This window comes from Misgurnus anguillicaudatus, chromosome 11 (genome assembly GCF_027580225.2).
Source record: "Misgurnus anguillicaudatus chromosome 11, ASM2758022v2, whole genome shotgun sequence".
Classification (NCBI taxonomy): domain Eukaryota; kingdom Metazoa; phylum Chordata; class Actinopteri; order Cypriniformes; family Cobitidae; genus Misgurnus; species Misgurnus anguillicaudatus.
Window position 1 is genome coordinate 36,995,567 of NC_073347.2, and position 25,642 is coordinate 37,021,208.

Here is a 25,642-nt window from a genome sequence, read left to right on the forward strand (position 1 = left end):
TTCACATATTGGTTACTCAATTATTGTTTCTATTTTCTTACAATTTTCGCGTGGGTTTGGGGTAAGAACGACTTTCTGTAACATAAAATGACATCCTAACCCAAACCCAACTCCTAACCCTAACATCAGGCGTTAATTGTTTAAAAGTCCGGAAAAAAAGTATAAACCAATAGTTAAAGTGACATCCTAACCCAAACCCCACATCTAACCCCAAACTCACGCGAAAATGATTTAAAAATAGGGAAAACAATTGAGTAATTAATACGTGAACCTGACACGAAAAAGAAAATCTGTGGTACAGACACGTAAAAATGGGGAGATCTGTGATAATGACACGGATAAATGAGCAAACAATTCTGTGACTATACCACTGAACTTTGTGAGGTCATGTTGGAAATTATGTAGTAGTCTTATAGTTTGATAATGAAATACAATTAAATACAAACAGTTGTAAAGGATAAAAGCTTGTATGTGGTTCATTCACTTCATGTTTTTAGAGATTAAAAGCTTAAACATGAATCTCTAGTTTTCATTCGTCCTGTTACTTTTACTTTTTTAATACTCAAGTACAATTTTAATGAGGTACTTTTTTACTTTTACTCAAGTAGGATTCTGGCCAAATACTTTTACTTTTAATTGAGTTAAATTTACACTCAGTACTTGTACTTTCACTTGAGTAACATTTTTGAGTACCTTTTACACCTCTGTTTATCCCTAAACATGAACAGATTACATATTTTTCCAGCATCAGTTTACTCGGTTTCAATTGTTTTTAATTGCTTAAAAATGAACAATGGCCATGTTACAGAACTAATGTGATTTGAAATGTGGTGCATTGGTTGAAGCATTGATGTAGTTTCCACTAAAACTAGGGTGGGGCATATTAGGTGGCTCCTCCCCCTTGTTTAAATAGCCAGTCATGTTTAGTTTTCTTTGCAGTCTGGAATATGATAAGAAGCTGAAGTGCAGAGTCAAGTCATAAAAAACTGTTGATGCTCATGTGCTCATATCTTCTAAATGTGAATTTTGTCAATGTTTAAGACCACACCAAGTTAAAAGAATTATTAAGGCTAACATTTTTATACTAAAAACAAGAACTTTAATTTTGGTGTCATGGGGACTTTAAAGGGTCTCTGGCTATAAAGACTTGTATGTTTAAATACTGCTAAAATCCATTGATAGAAATACATTTAATATTTTCATTACTTCAAAAAATCCCAACATATAATACTTAATTTAAGCTAAACGGGCCGCCATAATGTTTCATGCATAACACATTTTGGGTTGATGACATGTAATGATTGTCACAAAATATTACTAAGTAATAAGTTTAGTAAATACTACTGGTATCTACTCTAGTTTTTTTATGTGAGCATGTTTAACCACCTTCTCACCTCTCAGATTGCCTTTATTTTGATAATTTTTCATTTGTTTGTATGTTTTCTGTATTGTTCATCATTTGTTACTCTCAGGTTCATATTGAAAGCATTGATTATTGATGTTCTTGTAATTTTAATAGCATGCAGATGTCAAGAACACATAGCGCCACCTACTGTCTGTGTGCATTTATAACTCTCATCTTCTGCTTCACATCTTTCTACTGATTGAAGACTGAAGCGTAAAAAGTACAGGTTTTCATTGAAGCCTTTAACGTCATGTAAAGAAAAGTGTGGCCTCTGAGTGAAAATATTATTGTTTACATTTATTTAAACGGTGACATTTGTAATGTTTTTATTTTACATTCATATAGCCAATGTAAATGTATTACGCCATACGTGAGTTTATAGTCAGGGTGCCCTTTAAGAAAATTACTGATAATGCTAAATGAAATCCAGTTAAATTTGTAGTAAAGAAACACAGTGTGTTGTTAATAAAAGTTTTGGACTGTAAGAAAACAGGTTAGGGAAAACAGGCCAGCAGAAAAAACACGGGCTGTCAGGCGGGTCAAACAGAAACCTTCAGATGTCACAACCACACTTTCTGCCCTCTTTGCCACTGGTGGTAAGACATTTGAGGGCAGTGTTTTTTCCAGGCAAGCAGGTGAAGATTGAGAGCACACCAGAAAGGAGAGTCAAATGTGACTGCTCATTAGTTTGACTAGTTTCATGCAGGCAGGTAGAGCAAAGATCTGACCACATCACTAAAACTGAATCCCCAGAGGCACAGCCATGCCAGACCGCACCATAAATCCCTGGATTTCTGAAGGAACCCTGAATCCATGCTTACAGCTTGAAACTCTCAGTGTATGCCACACTTGCTGGAGCTGGTTTTCTCAGTTTGAGTTTTTATTATTTATCTGGGTCTGCTAGACTTTTATTGCTCCACAGAAACTATAGCTACAAGTTAATGCTGGAAAATACACCACAGAAAGAACATTTCTGTTTTCTAATGAATTTTTAATGGTTGTAATCAAAGAAATTATGCTATGTTTTGCGTTTTTCTTGCTGAAAAGACCAACACATGTTTTGTTGGGATTCTCTGCTCCAGCATTACAATGCTGGTTTTACTGCATCCACATCAGGGCTCGTATTCATTTTAAAAATCTTAAGATTTTTTAAAGAAATTCTAAGAAGTTTTTATAGATATGAGTGTTTCCCCTTAAAATTTAAGACAAAAATCCTAACAAAGAAGGAAGTTATTCAGAAAGCATCTTAACCCTTAAAAGAAGTCTTATAGGGATAGTTTACCCAAAAATGATAATAATGTCATTAATGACTCAACCTTATGTTGTTCCAAACTCGTAAGACCTCCGTTCATCTTCAGAACACAGTTTAAGATGTTTTAGATTTAGTCTGAGAGCTTGTTGACCCTTCATTGAAAATCTACGTACGGTATACTGTCCATGTCCAGAAAAGTAATTAAAACATCATCAAAGTAAGGCCATGTGACATCAGTGGGTCAGTTAGAATGTGTTGAAGCATCCAAAATACATTTTGGTCCAAAAATAACAGAAATGATGACTTTATTCAGCATGGTATCTTCCGCATCTGTTTTGAAGAGCATGTGTGAGACTAAAGTCACGTGACTCCAGTGATGCTGATTACGTGTTATCCTCAGACATGTTTGCAAAGTTTTTTTCTAAACTTACAGCGTGTGTATCCCTCAGACCGTAACTGAAGCCCGGGTGCACAAAAAAAATCACCTGGGGCGCACCATATAACACGTCATTCACATCACTGCAGTCACGTGACTTTTGTCTCACTCATACGCTTCACAACAGATGGGGAAGAGAAGACAATGCTGAATAAAGTCGTATTTTTTGTTATTTTTGGACTAAAATGTATTTTCGATGCTTCAACACATTCTAACTGACACACTGATGTCACATGGCCTACTTGTTTTTATTACTTTTCTGGACATGGACAGTATACCGTACATAGATTTTCAATGAAGGGTCAACAAGCTCTCGGACTAAATCTAAAACATCTTAAACTGCGTTTCAAATATAAACGGATGTCTTACGTGTTTGGAACGACATGAGGGTGAGTCATTAATGACATTATTTTCATTTTTGGGTGAACTATCCCTTTAATGTCCAGAATTGTTAGGAGTATGGATGAGGACTTTTAAAAGACTTAAGAGTTTCTTTAGCAGCAGAGAAAGTGGACAAAATGTGAAGAGGGAAACTAAAATAAAAGTTTGTACTTCAAAACCACGACTTACGACTCTGAACTGGCAGTAGGCTATGCGTTCCAGGCAACCTGTAACCCGTGTTTTTACAACCTTCTACCTGCGAAAGTGCACTGGAACAGCAGTCAAACCCGTGACTTCCCACCCGTGAATTCGTACTAGATCGATGTATTCCCAGTTCAGTGTCGTGAGTCGTGGTTTTGAAGTCGTGATTTACAGGTTAGAGGTTGCCTGGAACGCAGCATAAGACTCCTACATAAACGTTTTTAATCTAAATTAGGAGCTTTCAGAAATGATTCTAAAAAGCTTTTAGAAGACAGGCCCTGGTTTCTTAACTAGCTTAACTATGTTGGTTAATCACCTTAACAAGTTTTTTTCTGAATGCCAAGGATACTAGCACAAAAACTTATAAAGAATTCCTAGGACTTCTGCATTATTAAAACATACATTTACTTACATATTTAAACATCTTTGCTTACAGACATCTTCACGCTTTGCTTATCAAGACTTACGCTTCTTCTTCAAGAAACTCTTCAAAAAAGCATTAAGTGGACAAATAAAGTTACAGTAAAGCATCGGAGAAAGTGAAGATGAGGAACCGAGAGCTTCTTATCACTTTCTTTCTGCTCAGCTGTTTCATGGGTGGCATTATCTATAGCCATGCAACCTGCCGTAGGGCTGTGGCTCATGAGTGGCACAACCTGCCAGAAAACATCAGCGTGAGGTGGACCCTCACTGAGGACACCTGCAGCAACTCCACTCAGTGCTGGAACACAAGAACAGAGATGGACAGATTCTGGTGGACAACCGGGTCATACCGCTTCCCTCAGCTGTGCCCACTGGAGCTTCAACTTGGAGATGTAATGTCTGTGTCTCTCGACAGAGCGCTAAAACAACTCGGTGTCTTTCTGATCAATGCGTCCAAAGAGGAGTTTGACAACTGCTCGGTTGTAGATCCACGAAAGGATCAGGTGGTGTTTGCCAGCGATATGAATGGTACTCTGAAGGTAGATCCAAAATGGCTGACGTCTGGGATGAAATATTTCACAGTTGTATGCAGAGGCAGCAGTCATCTCTGCAGACTCGGCCTGCGTGTCGCCGTCCTGGTCAAACCTCAGCGTTGCCGAAGCTCACCTCTCCTCCGACTGTGTTCTGGAAACGGTAAATGCAGAACCACATCCAGTAATGAAACATACAACTGTCAGTGCCGTGAGCATTTTTCAGGACGCTATTGCGAGAACTTTGATGGATGCCACAAACAGCCATGCTTAAATGGAGGCACCTGCTTGAGCAGACGGACGGCCTACACGAATATCCCTCCTTATGAATGTCTTTGTCCTGCCCAATTTACAGGTGAGAAGTTTTAGGTGTTTGTTGTTTAGTAAATATAGTTTGGGCTGCTTAAAGGAATAGTTCAACTAAAAATTGCAATGTGTCCATCATTTAGTTCTTGCCTGTATAATGTTGTTTCTATGTAAATTGTGATTTAAGGGCAAAAGCTTCTTTCGTCCCAAATAATATTAAGTGAATTGCCATTTACTGCCAGGCTTCAAAAAGCCTGATGGAAGAATTGCATACATTTGTGCACAGTGCGATAGCTTTGTGGGAGGAATAATGCAACATTTATAGCATTTTTCTGTGATAATTTTGCCAGAGCTTTTAAATCTCATGCATGTAACGTTCAACAAAATGACACCATTACTTGCATGGTGCCAGATATGACATTAGTGTTAAACACAACTGGCTGTTGTCTCAAATTATAGGGGAACATGAGAGGGACATTTCCATGTGTCAACAGCTCAAATTTGAGTCCATTTCTCACACAAGGCTGTCATAAAGACTCAAAAGAGTACATTTACATTACTTTTACAAGGTTTACATTTTTTATTACTATTTCCTGCACTGAAAAAATATATTTTTAAAGGTTGTTGGTTTTGCTGAAGCAGTATAGTTTAATATTACAATACATAAAATACTGACACAAATGGGTAACTCTTTGACATATATATTTGTTTTAATACTCAACTCAGTTAAGAACCTTTACTGCTTGCTTAGTTTACTTAATTGACCTATGGCTAAGCCACGCCCCCTCCAATCACTCTGACAAACAATCAGTATTCGGTGAACAGGCGATATGGCAGCAGTCACAGGAGGAGACGTTTCACAGGAAGCAATTGATGATTTTTGCAGAGAGAAAGACTATATATCGTATCAAAGTTACCAAAAGGGCCTTTACTATGCATTGTAGGGTTATATTAATAATTTTATTGTTGAGAAGTTTCCAGGACAAACCTTTTTACCATCTTACCAAGAGTAAGTGACCTCTCTGTTCTTTTGGTGCTAAAGTATTTACATGAATCATTCAGCACAACGTTGCTATTACAAATAACATTTGTTATCTCTGTTATTTACAGATACATTAATGAAGCTAAGTGATGTACAACACAACTAGAAGCTAACGTTAACATTTTCTAATGTTAGGCTAATGTTATGTTAAAGATAACGTTCAAATACGTTGTTGACTTAGAACAAATGTAGACATCCTTGTTTAATTTATCCACATTTAGTTGGTGTTGTTGTTTACCGCATAACTTAATCTGGATTAAGCAGACATTTATCTCGGTTGAGATGTGGCTTGGGAAAGGGTTACAAATACACACCGTCACCCAGCCTTTCAGAACACCTTGTGTCAGAGTTGTATGTACACCATGCACACAGTTTGACCATTTTAAACTTAAAATGACAAGAAAAAACATATAAAAACGAATGAAAACTGACTACCCTGCTAAAATAACAGCATCAAACCAGCATGGACCAGCATGGGAAAAAATTAAAGAAATGTTTATTTAAAAAAGTGCAACAAAAGCATGTAAAATTTGTTATGTCAACACAAATAAGTTGAGTAAACTTAATTTTTACTTGTAAGTACAGTTCCCACGGATTATGTTCCGATAATTTTTTTCAATTGTGTGAAATAGCTGTCAAAATGTATTAAGTTAAACCAAAAAGCTATTCTTTGAACACATGATGTTTTGTGCCACTAATGCAATGCTCTACCACCTATATCTTCTATACAGGAGCACAGAGTATATTAAAACTAGTTTTGAAATAATCAACTGATGCTTTTTGGTGGGTTTCCATCCTTTTCTGGAAAGCAGAAGATCAGATATTCTGCCTACCATCTCTTTTTGTGAGTGAATGATGACAAACTTTTATTTCTGGTTGAATAGGTCTTTAAATATTACGAGTCCATTATGAATCCATAAAGCATCTTCAATCATCATGAACAGGACGAGGTTTAATGGGTGTCCGCGTCCACTTAATTATAACAACTCGGTTTCTTTAAAAACACTTATTTATTATTTATCTGTCATAATTGCAAGCTCTCTACATTTAGCACCGTGCAATTACTTCAAAACCATCTCTCCCTTGGGCCATTTATTTAAATAGCAGTTTTTAAGATGATTTTTTTCCACTCTCTCTTTCCCTCCCCAATCATGATAATTATTCTCAAATGTTTTTTGTTGCACCTGAAAGCATTCCTAATTGCTTGATACTTTATAGTTTTCCTCCTCTAACCGTTTAATTCTGATCTGAATGTTCTTTTCCCTGTCCTGCTTGTCAATAAAATCGTCATCCAAACGTTGTTTAAACACTGGTCTCCCGGTGAGCACCAAAGAGAGTTGAGTATTCAAAATGGTGTAATGTTGTCATACTAGCTAATGCGGTTTGTTTTTTATGTCTGCTGAATTATTCATAGCGCTTCTGTCGGAAGCTCTGGAGGCGGTTCCTTGGAGACCTCTGGGTATCGTGTTATCATAACTAGGCCAATGCTATCACAGTCAGACTTAGGAGAGGATAGAAATTGAGATAATAAAGAAATACGAAGACTGATTTTTTTTTTTTTGTTGTTGAGAGGCATTTGTCATTTAATTAGATACATTTGCTTAATGGACACATTTGTTTTACAATTTAAGTTGGAAAATTAACATTAGGTTAAGACATATTCTTGCCTAAACCTGACCTCATTAAAACAACACTGTTTTAGGCATGTAGAAAACACTTTTATTGTCTTAAGCGCTTACAGTGCATTGCAAGGTACACAATCTTAAGCAGGTTCCCTGGGTTTAAACTAAAACATTTTTACCTCTGAGCTATACAGGAGCACATGCATTGCACAATGCCCATGCACAATACTATACCATGCGTTGTGGTATTGTTGTTTTTGCGCATACGTTTCTCCCTTAGAAAAGATGAGGTATTATAATATGTGTGGGAGATGCACCTGTGGAAAGACAACGCTGGCTTTATTGACAGCTTAGTATGTTTTGGTCCAGATGCTGTTTTATAATTTTTAGAAATTTCTTGCTACTGACTTTATTCTCTAAAAAATGGTGGGATATAAAGAGACGATCCCAACCCGTTTGGCTGTACAGTACAGTACTTTAACCTATGCTTTTTTTGTTCAACCCAACATGCTGAGTTGTTTTTATTTATTTATTTATTCTTTATTTTACCAGGAATGGTCCCATTGAGATATAAATCTCTTCTACTAGCGAGTCCTGGCCAAAAAGGCAGCACACAAAGTTTTATACAACAAAAAAATTTAAAGACATGAGGAAGCTTTGTCCAGCACCCAAAACTACAATTCTTAAAATGATAGTTCACCCAAAAATGAAAATTCTGTCATCATTTTTTCATCCTAAACCTGTATGAGTTTATTTTTCTGATGAACACAAAAAAGAGATATTTTGATCAGAATTGATGAGAATTATCATTTTTGGGGGAACTGTCTCTTAAATATTAAGTAAAATATGAACATGATTCTTTCAAAATGATTTTAAGAATTTTTAAAGATGGAAGCATTTCTATCATCAAAATACTGTAATCAAATATAAAGATTTTCTAGGATAATTTACCCCAACTACTGGGTTTGCCTCAGTTTACCCAATGCATGTTTTGGCTTGTAGTGCGGCATTCTACAGCATAGGCCAATATGTCAATGTTTACACCATAGGTGTCAACTGCTCTGAAGTCATTGGACATCAGAACTGCAGCAAAAGATGCAAGAAAGGAACTTGTCAACAAATATCATCAACTTCCTACAGATGGGAGTGCTTGACGTTATATACAGGCGAGAACAATCATCATACAGTATATCAGAAGATCAGGCTTCTAGAAAGTCTTTTTTTAGAAGGCTATGGTGAATTATGCACTCTTCAAAAATCATATTTCTTTCCACTAATGGATGTTTAATTTTGACTGTTTAGCTTCATTTGACTCATTATGTTTTGATAATTAGTCATTTGATTAATGCTGGGTCATTTCAGGGGCCATCACAATGGAAGTGCAATTATGCAAACCCAGACCTGAGAGTACGGCTTTTCCTATCTCTCCTCACATTAAGCCGTCTATTATAAGTGCCTGATTTGAAAAATGAAACAATTGAAGCCTTTAAAAGATTTGTGATGCATAAATGGACAAAGTCTTTTCCCATTACTTTATTTGAATGCTATTCTCAGGTTTATAAAACTCATGAATGGTGTCTTTCCTGTCCTAAAGAGATGGAAATAAACAATTTCTTCCCTTCCCGGTCTGTTTATAAGAGACCACAGTGACTCGCATTTGAAAAGTAATGACTATCATTTGCTTCTGTGAAATCATCACTGGGCTAATGAGCGTCTCACGTGCACACAATGTGCAACAAAACTTTCATCGTCCCTTGGGTGTTTCTGATAATAACATCGTGATAGAGCTTCCAGACTGAAGTCCAGGTGGCCCTTGCTTGTTGATTAATTGGCTTTCTTGTAGCGGCGATTTGTTCCAGCAGATAGCGCCCCGTAATGTCACGCTCAAAGCTTTTAAGCCAGCGAAGAAAAATTTCTATCTCGTCCGACGCAGATTTAGCACTGTCCAGAAATATGATAAATTTCAACTGGAGGTTCAGCGCTCGCGGGACACCGGTCGGGCCGTTTGTGAGGTTCAAATCGAGAAAGGCAAGACAGAGAAAGCAGTCAGATCTCTAAAGGATTATTTTTGTGCAGGAATCAATTTTATAGACGTCACTGTAGACAAGTCCTCAAGCGCTCCTTTCCAGTGGTTTGAAGGTCAGACATCAACTCTCAGGTTTCAGATAGGCATGTTTGGAGGTAACACAGATTTTATAAAAAAAAAAATTAAAGATTTGCCATGACCACTAGAGATCTTCTTGAGTCCAAAGAAATATATATGAGACAAAACTTTTTACTCAAACCTGCCGTGCATAAATAATTTAAAAAGAAAGAAAACCCAACCCGAGACGAACTCAAGTCCGTTTTTTTAACCTGACCGGACCGAATGTAAACGGCATCGATGTGTGTGCAGTCTGCATCCCCGCACGCACCAGTCACAAAACTCAGTGGTCTCGCATTCAATTTTGCCCCGCTTCTCCATTTATTTTCATTTGTTATCTGACAATGACACCGAGGTAACCACTAAAATGTGCATTCAAAATTGATTGACAAGTCTGTCTCAACAAAAATTACCCTACCACCGATGTTGCAAGCGTTCGATGCATACATGCAAGATAGTTCGGGTCTGCTCGGCAAAAATACATTCATTGTAAATTTTCAAAGACCCAAGGCTGCTAATATTATATCTGACCCGTGTCCGAGGCACACGTGAACATTTTAGACCTGAACCCATTTGGTCTTGGGTTGGACCTCGGTTTTCAGATCTAAGGGCCTTTTTACACCTGGTGACTTCATGTGTTTTCTCTGATTGGATAGCTATCTGATTTGTAAAAATGTTCCATTTACATTTGGCCACATAAATGCGTTTTGGCAAAACAAATATGAATCCGATCTTCTACTCCGGCGCAAAATGCAGATACACTATTCACTACTCTGCCTTAAAAAAATTAAGATGACGTTTATGCAACAAAAGGCAGCACTTACTGTAATGTTCACCTAACCCTTGCTTGGCATGAACTGGAGCGTGCCATACAGAGCATCAGGAAAGTGACGGCATGATGATTTAACATACAGGTCCATGATGGGGAAAATGTTCACAAAAGTTTTATTTCTTTGTTTAATATCATTTGAGTTTGTCATTGGACTCTATTGGTTCCAGAAAGCTTTTTTACCCGCTGTCGTCACTCCATAAATCAACGAGTGTGTCGTCTTTGTTTATTTGCCTCTTTGCCGGCTAACTTCCGGGTGGCGTGCTTACGTTTGGGAGGAGTTATGAACTGACATATGTGGTTTCATCAACCAGATGTATTTATACTAGTCCAGTTTTGTTTGAAATTCGTCCCAGACCACCTCCTGAAGTGGTTTGAGCAATCAGATTTAAATCTGTCTCAAAAAATGTTTCAAAGGGCATTTACACCTGGTCTTTTTACAATCGGATCGCTATCTGATCAGACAAAACGCATGAAGTGACCAGATGTAAAAAGCCCCTAAGTGGACCTGTGAAGATCTCTAATGACCACATCTCAATTATTTAACTCTCCGCAAAAACTGTTGCACCATACCAGGTTTACATGTGCACAGTTTCTCACTGCATATTCTTGGAGCACATTGTACTGAACTGAAAGTAGCCGGTCTTCAGTTCTGCACTGTTTGGGTCCCCTGTGGGGCAAGCAGCTGATTCTGACTTTACCCAAACTGTCACCCCATTAATCACAGCGAAGTTAATGTCTGGCACCGGTACCGGCTGCCCTTACAGAACAGAGTCCTATACACACATAATAATGAGCCGCACTCATGGGGCTCTTCAAATGAGATTTTCTTTTGATTCGGCTCTCCTGTGTACCTTATTCAGGCTGCCAGAGGTGTTTGTATCCGCATGTTACAGAACTAATAGGATATGCCCTTATGGATACACTGTTAATTTAGCGATTCACTTACCCCGTACCATTTCAAATACAGCAGGTGCCTTTTCAGTGGCTTTGATGGCGAATTGGCTTTTGCGTTGGACAGTTGATGTTGATGTCCCAGTGTGCACTCTTTAAAAAATTAAAGTGCTTCCTGATGCCATAGAAGAACCAAATAAATAAACAAAGAACCTTTAACATCTAAAGAACCTTTCTGTTTAACAAAAGTGTAAAATTATTTGAAGCATTTTTAAGAGTGACCTTTATCAAACGTTAAATCTTGTGAATAAGTGTTACAGTAGCATTAGCGGTGTTTTCATTATCATTTAAACTGTGCGAATTGACATTGCGACAATTTCACAAAAACTCCCATACAGCAAAAGTTTTTACACTCGCATGAGGTGGCAATTCGGAAAAGGTGCATTTAATTTTTTTTTGCTTTTTCAGGTCACGTGATTTAAGTCAGTCACATAATTATTATTTGAAGATGACGCAATATGTACTAAAACCTTCCAGAAACACCTCCATATGTGACCGACAAAAGTCGGATTTGGGGCATTTTGAGTTATTCGCAGATTCTGAAAGTGCAGTTTCTAAGCTTTCCAACGATGTGTAACACATGGAAATCTGATAAGATTTGGAGAAGTTGTGGCCATTTGAATGTAGGAACTCAGAAAAACTCAAAGCCGAGAAAACAGACTCTGAAAGTTCTACTTTTCTCCTGCTGGGAGGGACAATAGGGCTCATTTACATCTCATTTAGCTAAGCCATACCTATCCCTGTAAAGCCGTTTTGAGATACAGATGTTCTAGCATCATATGTAGTATTTTATAGATGACAACATGCAAAAATAAACATGACTTTTTACCTTTGTGTTGATCACAAGTCGAATCCAGTCTGTTTCAGATGTGTGAATCATCCAATGACCATTTTTGTCCACAAATGCGTATAATCCGTGAAATATAGATATATAGTCTATTGTTTATGTCACGGCCGGGGCGGACCCAAGGTAGCTAACAGGCCACGCCACTCTCTACTTTCCACCTCGAGGAGGTTCCCAAGACCACCCCAATGACCAGACAGACGAGTATACTACAGTTAAAAGGTATCTTTATTAAATATTTAAAGGGTAAGGGAAAAAGGGGAGGGGCAGCTTAAAACAATCTTCGTTTCGCCTCCAGGGCGAATTGGACCAGGGGACGGGGGCCAGGAGTCTCCTTCTGTGGTGTTTTTGAACTCGTGGCGCCCTCCGCTTCCTCCTGGAGGCAAAATAAGGAAAACACAATAAACGTTGGTCCAGCACCGAGTCACAACTTATCTGACCGTTGTTTCTGTCTCTCTCTCGCCCTCAGGTCACTCCGTCTTGACCTCACTGGACGCAGGGGATCCACCACAAGGCACGGCCGCAGACACAGGTAAGTTACACTCTGTACAGGTAGGTTACTCACACTACTGCACCTTTAATATACTCCAAAGCATCCGGGGAGACAGAGGTAAAGGGTTTCTCACTACTGACACTGCTTGGACCTCTTCGAGGCGTTGCTGTAAACACAGGTAAGAGATATACTGCACAGGTAGGTTACTCGCACTGCTGGACCTTTAATATACTCCAAAGCATCTGTGGAGACAGAGGGAAAGGGTTTCTCACTACTGACACTGCTTGGTCCTCTTCTAGGCGTTGCTGTAAACACAGGTAAGTGATATACTACACAGGTAGGTTACTCACACTACTGGACCTTTAATATACTCCAAAGCATCCGTGGAGACAGAGGTAAAGGGTCTCCCACTACTGACACTGCTTGGTCCTCTTCGGGGTGTTGCTGTAAACACAGGTAAGTGATATACTGCACAGGTAGGTTACTCACACTACTGGACCTTTAATATACTCCAAAGCATCCGTGGAGACAGAGGTAAAGGGTTTCCCACTACTGACACCGCTTGGTCCTCTTCGAGGCGTTGCTGTAAACACAGGTAAGTGATATACTGCACAGGTAGGTTACTCACACTACTGGACCTTCAATATACATCCACCAGCGTCGTGTTTGCTTCTCCACATCCAAATCACATGATAACTCCCTTATTCCAACGTCTCCAACCTCTCGTCTTCCCTGAGGGATAAGTGTGAGTCAACCCAGCCGATCTCCACCGTAACAACAAACACAAGCAACGTATGCACAAAGTGCCACCAACAACAACATCTGACATCTTCAAAGCTCTTTATATGCTCAACCTTCTCTCCTCTTCAATCGCTGTGTTGATCGCTCTCACCTGAACGATATCAGGCTTGATTTAGAGTTTTGGGGAAGCCCCGGGAATTCCGGTGTTTGCCTCAGTCGCCCTGACGGAACCATCGCCGGGCGGAACCGATCTTACACACTTTTGGTTCCGCCCTCACAGATCGTCACTTGGTGACATCCTCCCCCGCCGGAATGGTTCTAGTCCCTAGAACCGCTTCCTGTAACCCATTCCCCGTACCTGTTTGGTGGTCGTCCCCGGTTCTCCCGCTGGGGTCGTCGCGGAGGGGACACTGGGTTTACCTCGACGGGTAAGTCTTCCGGCTCCCTTGGAGCCTCCTGGATTGGTTCGTCCGCCTGTGCTATCGCAGCAGGTAAGGGCTCCGGTTCCTCTGGGACCTCCCGAGCCGGTACGTCTACCGGACCCCCTGGGACTATAACCCACCCTTCGATCCAAGGAGTAACGGGTACAGGCTCCTTCGGGGTCGCTTCCATGGGCAGTGGGGGGTAGTTTGGACAGGGGCGGATCATGTTCCGATGGACTACACGATCAGGCCCGGGCTTCCCTTCCGGCCGGATGGTGTATACCGGCTGTCCCGGCCTCTGTTGGGTCTGGACTACGTAGGGCCTGGCTTCCCACCGGTCGCTCAGCTTACCCTTCCCTGGCCTTCCTGTCATACAGCCTCTTGTTCTTAGCTCCTGCCTCCTGGATCCTTTTGTTGACCTGTTCGTAGGCCGAGCAGAGGCGGTGGTGGTGTCGCCCTACCCATTCGGTCACGTTCTCTTCCCCTTCACTTCCGGCCATCCCGAACAACAGATCTGTAGGCAGGCGGATGTGTCTACCAAACATCAGGTAAGTGGGAGCGTACCCCGTGGTGCTATGTACACTGTTATTGTACGCTTGTAATAGGTTCGGCAGGGCACTCACCCAGTTATCTTGACGTGTCCGGTCCAGGGTCCCCAACAAGCCCAGCAAGGTTTGATTGAACCGCTCACACCCCCCGTTCCCTTGGGGGTGGTAGGAAGTCGTGTGCGTCTTCGTGCAGCCGTACAGTTGACATAGTTCTCGGATGATCCGTGACTCGAAGTTGGGCCCTTGGTCTGAGTGGAGGAACTCTGGGCAGCCAAATGATTGAAATACCGCTTTCCACAATGCGGTAGCGGTGGTACTCGCCGTCTGATCCAAGGTAGGAATGGCCCAGGCGTACTTGGTGAAGAGGTCGGTTACGACCAAGATGTTCTGGAAGCGGTCTGTGGGGCGACCCAAGGTCAGGTAGTCCATTGCGACGATATGGAGGGGGGCTCTAGCATGAATGGGGACCATCGGTGCTCGGGCCTCCTGTCGAGACTTAAACAGGGTACATCGGGGACAAGCTTGAATAAATGAACTCACAGACGTCTCCATTCCAGGCCAGTAAAAGTGTTGACGTAGTAGGGACAGCATCCGCTCCTGTCCTTGGTGCCCCATTTGATCATGATAGGCCATCATCAGCGCCCGTACCTGGCTTGGGGGTACCACGATCTGACTATTCTCCTCTCCCGTCCCTGGATCTCGAATGGTCCTGCATAACACACCTTCACAGAGTTTTAATCTTTCCCACTGCCCCAACATCTTCCGGCTCACCTCTGTCTGCCCTTGATGCTCCACGGGAGTTGGCCGTCGGCCTCGTCCTATCCACTCACCCAGCCTCCGCAGCTCCCGGTCCTCCTGCTGCCGGGTCCTCCACCGGTGGGGGTCCCATCCCCAACTTACAGGTACTGCCTCCTGCTGACTTCCCGGGGCTTCCACTACCCCGACCGTCAATTCCTCCTCTTCCGATCCTTCCCCTCGCTGTGTCAGGCCCCTCGGGCCTCCCCTCACCGGCAGCCGGGATAGCACATCGGCGTTGGTGTGCTCCCGCCCAGGGCGATACTGCAACTGGTAATCATAGTTAGCTAATTGTGCCACCCACCGTTGCTCTACTGCTCCTAGCCGGGCCGTTTGTAGGTGTACCAAGGGATTGTTGTCCGTTACCACCGTTACCTTGGCTCCCCAGAGATAGTCCTTAAACTTTTCACTCAACGCCCACTTCAAGGCCAGCAGCTCGAGTTTAAAGGAACTGTAGTTGGCGTCATTCCTTTCGGCGGGGTGAAGGCTCCGGCTAGCATAGGCGATTACTCGCTCCACTCCCTCCTGCTTCTGGGCGAGTACGGCCCCCAGGCCCAGGTTACTTGCATCTGTATACAGCAGAAAAGGTTGTGAAAAATCAGCATATGCTAAAATCGGGGCTTGTAACAGCTCTTGTTTTAGTGCCCTAAAGGCCGCCTCACAATCGGCGTTCCACTCTACTGTCGGGGATCCCCGCCCCCGTGGTCGTCCTGTTCCGACCAGCAGTTGGTTCAGGGGTTTGGCGATCTTTGAGAATCCCTTTATGAATCGCCGATAGTATCCCACAAAGCCCAGAAATGCTCTCACTTGCCTTACGGTCTTGGGGGCCTCCCAGTCTCGCACTGCCGCCACCTTATCGGGGTCTACGGCCACTCCAGATGCACTCACCACATGGCCCAGGAACTTCACTTCACGGCGTAGTAGGTGACACTTTTTGGGCTGCAGTTTCAAGCCATACCTCTCCATCTCTTGGAACACCTTTTCCAGGTGCTGGAGGTGGGTTTCAAAGTCTGGGGAATACACGATTACATCGTCCAGGTATACTAGTACAGACTCCATTAACTGACCTCCGAGACACCGTTGCATCAGCCTCTGGAAGGTGGCGGGAGCGTTGCAAAGCCCGAAGGGCATCCGGTCCCACTCGAATAGACCAAAGGGCGTGGTGAAAGCCGTCTTCTCCCGGTCCCATTCCTCAACTTGGACTTGCCAATACCCGCTGGCCAGATCTAGCGTGGAGTACCAAGCGGACTTGGTCAAGCTTGCCAGTGAGTCTTCGATCCGAGGCAGAGGGAACGCGTCCTTTTTAGTCAACTGGTTCAGCTTCCGGTAATCTACGCAGAACCTCCATGCCCCTGTCTTCTTTTGGACCAGCACTATCGGGGCCGCCCAAGGGCTGCTACTCTCCCGTACGATCCCCTGCTCCAACATACCTTGTAGCAGAGATCTCACTTCTGTGTATAGGGTGGGGGGTATCGGACGATACCGCTCCCGACTTGGCCCGGCAGTTCCCGTGGGGATGTTGTGTCTTACCTCCATAGTGCACCCATAATCCTCGTCGTGGGTGGAAAATACATGTTGCCACCTCGTAAGGAGTTCCTGCAGCTTTTCCGCCTGTCCTCGTTCTAGGCCCTCCCCTTGTAGGGAGTCGCCTGTCAAGTGGTTCGGCATCCTCTTTTCCTTCGTCCTAGATGCTCCCTCAGCCTGTGTTAAAGCCACTTCAACCACTGCGGGACGTACCTGACGGAAACTCACATCTTCTCCATCCCGTACTTGATGGTCCTCGAACGTGGTCACCGTCACCAGTCGTTGGTGTTTGTGCAACAGCACCGGATAGGGGTTCTCGTTACAGACCTTGACCGGTACTCGGCCTCGTTGGACCACCGCAAGCCCTCGGGCTACTCCTACCTGGGTGCAATCTCCATGGGGTTCGACCAACACCCAGCTCCCAGGTTGCTGACGCCACTGGGGGACTCTGGCCCACACTATGGCTTCGCTCCTTGCTGGCACAGATAGTGCAAACCGGCATGATACTCGCCCAACTTCTTCACGACTGCCTTGGATCTTAGCCATCTGTACTCGGCGGCAGTCGGCCACTACACGTTCCCAGCCCGGCCATTCAGCCCTCGGTATGTTCTGTACGGGCCTAGCCCGAAATAGCTCCTCCCAGCACTCCGAGAGAACATTCATACCTATGAGGGCCCGATGCCGGCCGAGGCAGTGATCCTGAACGATAATAATCCCTTTCTGTGGCACTTGTACTCCGTAGAGCTCGAGGTCCGTGAGCCTGTAACCAATGTAGGGAATCTCCAGCCCGTTCGGCCCCTTCAGGGTAAGACAAGGGGCTTCAGCTTCGTGTGCGGGTTGGGCTCCAAACAATTCGTGGGACAGGCTTTCGGAAAATAGGGTGACCTGGGATCCAGTGTCGACCAGGCACCGTACCGTGGTACCACATACTTGTACCTCAACTGTCGGGCTAAGCCCGACCATCCTGTCCCTGGACTCCATTCTTCTCGGGGGGTCTGTTTGGGGGGCTCCGACCCCATGACCCACTGTGGCCGGTCGTCCTAAAAACCCCCCTCGGAGGCCCTTCGCGGGCCGCATTGCCAGCTCACATGGCCAGCAGTCCCACAACGGTTGCAAATGGGCCTCCCCTGCTCGTCCCACTCGAACCTGGGCCGATTTACCTGGTAGGGCCGCCTCGTTGGATCTCGACCTCGTTCAGAGTACACCCGGTCCCGAGGGTTGGGGCCTTCTTCTCTCCTTCCCGGCCCTAGGCGCAGCTCTCCTACCAGGGTTTTAGTCAACTCGGCCATTTGGTCCCGCACATCCTTCAGGAGCTCCATTTTCAAGGCTTGTTTCCAGTCCATGACTTTAGGGGCCGTTACTGCCGGCCCACTCACGGCTGCGCATACAGGGGCCTCCTTCATTTCCACCTGATCACCTTCCAGGGCCATTGCCTCCTTCTTCAGATCGTCGAAGGTAAGGTCGGGGTCTCTTCGGAATTGTCCCCGTAGATTCTGACGCACGGGGCCTTCTCTTAGCCCTAGCAGAAACTGATCTCGCAGCAGGGTCTCTCCATCTCCCAACCCATGGTCTCGACGCCGTTGTAGGCGTCCGTACTGCTCACGAAGTTTCAAGGCGAAGGCTCGAATGGACTGGTGTGGGCCCTGCTTGCAATTGAAGAACTGTGCCCGTAAGACGGCCACAGGGGTGGTATCGCCGTATTGGTCGGCGAGGAATTGAAATATGGACTGGGCGGTGACTTGAACGGCTTCAGGGGCAGCTTGTACTTCCCGCCGGGCTTCTCCTTCTAGAGAGTTCAACACCAGTTGTTGCTGCTGGGTGGCACTCAGCCCTTGGAGGCCGGCCAGGTACTCCAGTTGGGCCCTCCACTCGGCCAGGCGGACCTCTGACTCGGTTCCGCCAAACTTCTGCACCCAGGGATTCCCTAGGAATATGGGCATGGCACGGGGTGGGGCTTCGGGCTCCTCAGGCAACACACGAGGTGGGGCTTCGGGCCTCTCGGGCACTACACGGGGTGGGGCTTCGGGCAACTCGTCGTCGGCCATTGGAGGGCCTTGGTCGCTCAACTCGAGGTGGAACCCTGCCGACTACGCCAAATCTGTCACGGCTGGGGCGGACCCAAGGTAGCTAACAGGCCACGCCCCTCTCTACTTTCCACCTCGAGGAGGTTCCCAAGACCACCCCAATGACCAGACAGACGAGTATACTACAGTTAAAAGGTATCTTTATTAAATATTTAAAGGGTAAGGGAAAAAGGGGAGGGGCAGCTTAAAACAATCTTCGTTTCGCCTCCAGGGCGAATTGGACCAGGGGACGGGGGCCAGGAGTCTCCTTCTGTGGTGTTTTTGAACTCGTGGCGCCCTCCGCTTCCTCCTGGAGGCAAAATAAGGAAAACACAATTAACGTTGGTCCAGCACCGAGTCACAACTTATCTGACCGTTGTTTCTGTCTCTCTCTCGCCCTCAGGTCACTCCGTCTTGACCTCACTGGACGCAGGGGATCCACCACAAGGCACGGCCGCAGACACAGGTAAGTTACACTCTGTACAGGTAGGTTACTCAGACTACTGGACCTTTAATATACTCCAAAGCATCCGGGGAGACAGAGGTAAAGGGTTTCTCACTACTGACACTGCTTGGACCTCTTCGAGGCGTTGCTGTAAACACAGGTAAGAGATATACTGCACAGGTAGGTTACTCGCACTGCTGGACCTTTAATATACTCCAAAGCATCCGTGGAGACAGAGGGAAAGGGTTTCTCACTACTGACACTGCTTGGTCCTCTTCTAGGCGTTGCTGTAAACACAGGTAAGTGATATACTACACAGGTAGGTTACTCACACTACTGGACCTTTAATATACTCCAAAGCATCCGTGGAGACAGAGGTAAAGGGTCTCCCACTACTGACACTGCTTGGTCCTCTTCGAGGCGTTGCTGTAAACACAGGTAAGTGATATACTGCACAGGTAGGTTACTCACACTACTGGACCTTTAATATACTCCAAAGCATCCGTGGAGACAGAGGTAAGGGTTTCCCACTACTGACACAGCTTGGTCCTCTTCGAGGCGTTGCTGTAAACACAGGTAAGAGATATACTGCACAGGTAGGTTACTCGCACTGCTGGACCTTTAATATACTCCAAAGCATCCGTGGAGACAGAGGTAAAGGGTTTCTCACTACTGACACTGCTTGGTCCTCTTCTAGGCGTTGCTGTAAACACAGGTAAGTGATATACTACACAGGTAGGTTACTCACACTACTGGACCTTTAATATACTCCAAAGCATCCGTGGAGACAGAGGTAAGGGTTTCCCACTACTGACACCGCTTGGTCCTCTTCGAGGCGTTGCTGTAAACACAGGTAAGTGATATACTGCACAGGTAGGTTACTCACACTACTGGACCTTTAATATACTCCAAAGCATCCGTGGAGACAGAGGTAAGGGTTTCCCACTACTGACACTGCTTGGTCCTCTTCGAGGCGTTGCTGTAAACACAGGTAAGTGATATACTGCACAGGTAGGTTTCCCACTACTGACACCGCTTGGTCCTCTTCTAGGCGTTGCTGTAAACACAGGTAAGTGATATACTACACAGGTAGGTTACTCACACTACTGGACCTTTAATATACTCCAAAGCATCCGTGGAGACAGAGGTAAGGGTTTCCCACTACTGACACCGCTTGGTCCTCTTCGAGGCGTTGCTGTAAACACAGGTAAGAGATATACTGCACAGGTAGGTTACTCGCACTGCTGGACCTTTAATATACTCCAAAGCATCCGTGGAGACAGAGGTAAAGGGTTTCTCACTACTGACACTGCTTGGTCCTCTTCTAGGCGTTGCTGTAAACACAGGTAAGTGATATACTGCACAGGTAGGTTACTCACTTTACTGGACCTTTAATATACTCCAAAGCATCCGTGGAGACAGAGGTAAAGGGTTTCCCACTACTGACACCGCTTGGTCCTCTTCGAGGCGTTGCTGTAAACACAGGTAAGAGATATACTGCACAGGTAGGTTACTCGCACTGCTGGACCTTTAATATACTCCAAAGCATCCGTGGAGACAGAGGTAAAGGGTTTCTCACTACTGACACTGCTTGGTCCTCTTCTAGGCGTTGCTGTAAACACAGGTAAGTGATATACTACACAGGTAGGTTACTCACACTACTGGACCTTTAATATACTCCAAAGCATCCGTGGAGACAGAGGTAAAGGGTCTCCCACTACTGACACTGCTTGGTCCTCTTCGGGGTGTTGCTGTAAACACAGGTAAGTGATATACTGCACAGGTAGGTTACTCACTTTACTGGACCTTTAATATACTCCAAAGCATCCGTGGAGACAGAGGTAAAGGGTTTCCCACTACTGACACCGCTTGGTCCTCTTCGAGGCGTTGCTGTAAACACAGGTAAGTGATATACTGCACAGGTAGGTTACTCACACTACTGAACCTTTAATATACTCCAAAGCATCCGTGGAGACAGAGGTAAAGGGTTTCCCACTACTGACACTGCTTGGTCCTCTTCGAGGCGTTGCTGTAAACACAGGTAAGTGATATACTGCACAGGTAGGTTACTCACACTACTGGACCTTTAATATACTCCAAAGCATCCGTGGAGACAGAGGTAAAGGGCTTCTCACTACTGACACTGCTTGGTCCTCTTCGAGGCGTTGCTGTAAACACAGGTAAGTGATAAACTGCACAGGTAGGTTACTCACACTACTGGACCTTTAATATACTCCAAAGCATCCGTGGAGACAGAGGTAAGGGTTTCCCACTACTGACACTGCTTGGTCCTCTTCGAGGCGTTGCTGTAAACACAGGTAAGTGATATACTGCACAGGTAGGCTACTCACACTACTGGACCTTTAATACGGTTTCTCTCCTCTGGCTCAGGCCTCAACATGCTATTTTCTTCGCACAATCTGCACAGGGCCCGGGCGGCTTCGTTTACTGTCAATACAGCACACACACAGCAAGCTTAGTGAAACACACGGTAAAAGCCACACTCACCACAGCACTCTGCACACGCACTCCACGTGAAGTTTAAGGCTTGGCCGCCTAGGTCTTGGCTGCTCGAGAGGCGGGTTGGGCGTTGTACACGCCAGAGAAAGAAGAAAGATTTCACAGGTAAATATATTCACAACGCCCCTCTATGTCTTCCGGTTACTTCTTCGGCTCGCCTACGCATTCAACCTCCGCAGGGCCGGTAACCTTCAACACCACCAAAAAGATAATAGTAACTCCTCTTCTGGATAACACAGAGCGTTTCGTTGTGATTGTTTACTCACGCTTGGTTGTCCAACCGATTTCCCAATATACATCCACCAGCGTCGTGTTTGCTTCTCCACATCCAAATCACATGATAACTCCCTTATTCCAACGTCTCCAACCTCTCGTCTTCCCTGAGGGATAAGTGTGAGTCAACCCAGCTGATCTCCACCGTAACAACAAACACAAGCAACGTATGCACAAAGTGCCACCAACAACAACATCTGACATCTTCAAAGCTCTTTATATGCTCAACCTTCTCTCCTCTTCAACCAATCAGCGATCGCTGTGTTGATCGCTCTCACCTGAACGATATCAGGCTTGATTTAGAGTTTTGGGGAAGCCCCGGGAATTCCGGTGTTTGCCTCAGTCGCCCTGACGGAACCATCGCCGGGCGGAACCGATCTTACACACTTTTGGTTCCGCCCTCACAGATCGTCACTTGGTGACATTTACATCAGATTTCGCATGAACTCTGAGGACTATTTACATCGTAACATGTAAGGGTATATGAGATTATGCTTTATGTTCCAGTAAACACATGAACTCGCCTTCAAAGTTTGTATTTAAAATAGGGCGGTAGTATAATAGATAATAGATAATCCAAATGTGACGTTGTTTATGGATGTAACCAATTTCTCACTCATTCCTCCATCAGCCAATGACTTAATGGAAAATATTGATAGACAAAACATGTAGCCAATTATATAACGAATTCAACAATCTCAGTGTAACTTATGTGTGTTTGACTTCATGCTGCGCTGCAAGAACTGACAGAGAGATGACGTCAAAGTACAGCGAGAGCGAGTCGAAATTAAACTACTCGGTAAGATTTTTTGAAGAGCTCTCGTGGTACTTTGACGTCATCCGACTGAGGTGCAGCATAAAGTCAAACAAGCCAGTGACACGGCTGACGTACGACGCGGCTGACTGTTATCTGTTGCGCCCTAGCTTTTTTTGTGCCCCCGAGCTTCGTTTACAGTCTGGGGAGACGCACCCTATAAGTTTGAAAAAAAAATAGCAAACATGTCTGAGGAACATGTCTGCCATGTCACTACAGTCACATGACTTCACGCAGTTCACAACAGATACAAAACATATACAAAAACTGCTATCTCAAACATGGAGAGGCTTCTTCGTGATCTCAACTAACAGATTCTACAAAAAAAAAAGAAACTCACAAATTTCCTTTCTCATTATCTCAAAAGTTGTGCTTCCGACTTGTGTCACTGTTTCCGTGACGGGTCACATATGTGTCTGCTCCCAAGTATAAAAGGCTTTTCCTTGCCATTAATGTTAATACTCTTACGTCTCATTCGGTTAAAAAATATGCCTGGTGCGGTAGATGTTTAGAATGACTCACGAGAGGAAAAACTACATTCAGTCACATATCATCGATTAATGGAAACGCTGTCATTTCACAACATCCTTATCTAAATTTAGAAAACAACGCTAAAGTTTTGCGCAACTCTGCAATGGAAGCGCAGCTATTGTAAATGCTTCCTGTGAAGATGCTTGTTCTTAAGAAAAATTTGAGCTTCAAGCTTCATCACGTCAAGAGCTTTTAATATTCAATTTCCTGCTGTTGATCCCTGAGAAACTTTAAATGGAGACGTACGCCTTGTGGGGTCTCCTTAAAAGCAGTTGGGGGGGTTTGGGAGCGATGACCTTTGCTTCATCTGGTGAGCTTAATACGCAGACATGTGCTTTGAAAACTCAACAACAAAAAGGAAGCAAAACAGAGTAACAAGAAAGATAAATGAGTTAGCTCCTGCTGAGGAACATGTGGGGAAGAAAGAAAAAGCAAACAGCTCGACACCAGGGAATAAAATCAAATCATGTTCACCTTGAACCCACAGTGCTGCATAGTCAAGTCTAAATTTAACCTGGGAGAAAAGAAATCTGGTCTGATGTTCCCATCCACGGATACCTTGGAGAAACCTGTAACCTATGTACTTCATGAAGTCTGAGCGATTGGGTTATTGGTGAGGATTTAATTTGGACTCTGACACAGTAAAATAGTTGAGGGGTGAATGTGCTTAATTTGTCATGTGACCAAATGGGAACCAAGGGAGCCACGCTGAGACTCGTTGTACTGTTGATGTGCTGGATAATTGTCCGCTGTCATTACAGTCATAAAGTTTGAACATTTGTTCTCACTAAGCAGCCAGGAGTTTATAGCTATTATGAAGATAATTTGAGGCTAAACATAAGCTGCTATACCATAAAAATGAGATCATTTATGTATTTCAATTTAAAAAATACAATTTAAAGTTTTAATATAAAAGATTTTAATGATAATGATTATAGAAAGTAGTTTATATCCCACTTTAGTACTTCTCTTTACAGCTCCTGTACAGTTGCTGTCTTTGATAAACGCATAATATGTAAGAATTTTGCATTAAAATGTCATAAAACTACTTGGAATATATTTTGTGTACTTTATCCCAAATGTTTTAACAATGTTTGAATCCAGAGAATTTGCAATTTTAAAAGTGCTTCGCCTTTGTTCATTGGCTCGCTTTTCAATAGTTTCAAGGTTACCAAAGGCATTTTTTACATTTTACATAGGAACAAATTTGCTTTACATGCAAAATATTTCTCAGAATGACTTCTGTTCTTTGCTGGTTCTGAGAAAATAATCATTTGTTTGCAGTTAAATTTTTCTGTCTAATGCAATCCCATTCAGACATGTTGTGAATAAAATTGTAAAAGACTGAAGGTTAAATGTTTTATTAACCATAATGTTTGGGTTAACTGTAGTGCTGTATAGCAGTAAAATACTAAGAAGCCTTTAATGATGGTGATTAAGAACATAAGATCACAACATCAGTAAATATCTTGTTTATTTATGGCTTTCATAACCAGTTAAGATTACAGACACGTACGGTCTATGAAATTTACATTGTGTCAATTGAAATGTATTTTTACTCTTTGCAATTTATGATCATTTAGCATTCATTTATTCTCCGTAAATTCTTTCATGTCAGGTGCTTACTGTGAGCAAAAGAGGCTTCTCTGCGATTCGAACCCGTGCAAGAACGGTGGTCGCTGTGAGGAGACTGTTCATGGATATGTTTGCAGATGCCCCGGGGGCTTCACAGGCTTCAGCTGTGAGACCACCACTGATGTTGACAGCTACTGCAAGTCTAACGGGTGTCAATTGGATGAAGTCTGTGCCGCGGACAAACCTGTGAGGCCTTTTTATTTATTTATTTATTTATGAAGAAAAACACTAATGCCAGTTTTTGTTCAGGAGAATGAGATTAAATAGAAATGCCACATGCAAATGTAAACTTCTGAAGCAGTTTAGTTTGTGTTATGTTGGAGGTTACAATTACAATTAATAATTGTTTTGGTAGCAGAATACGTATGGGATAAGTTTTTTTATTTTTTAGTAAGGTTTTTTGAGCTTCTGTGCCTTTATTTAGACAGGATAGTAGAATAGTAGACAGGAAAGTTTTGGGTGGAGATAGA

The 25,642-nt window shown here is 43.6% G+C and overlaps 1 protein-coding gene across 1 annotated transcript in view; it reads left to right on the forward strand.

The window, feature by feature from the left end:
• Positions 1 to 4,099: 4,099 nt before the first annotated feature.
• Positions 4,100 to 25,642, forward strand: part of eys (eyes shut homolog) — a 255,595-nt gene continuing 234,052 nt past the window's right edge. The window contains exons 1-3 of the mRNA XM_073873603.1: positions 4,100 to 4,983; positions 8,648 to 8,764; positions 25,156 to 25,358. Of these exons, the coding sequence (XP_073729704.1) occupies positions 4,221 to 4,983; positions 8,648 to 8,764; positions 25,156 to 25,358 (1,083 nt within the window). The 5' untranslated portion in view covers positions 4,100 to 4,220. The remainder of the gene's footprint in view (positions 4,984 to 8,647; positions 8,765 to 25,155; positions 25,359 to 25,642) is intronic.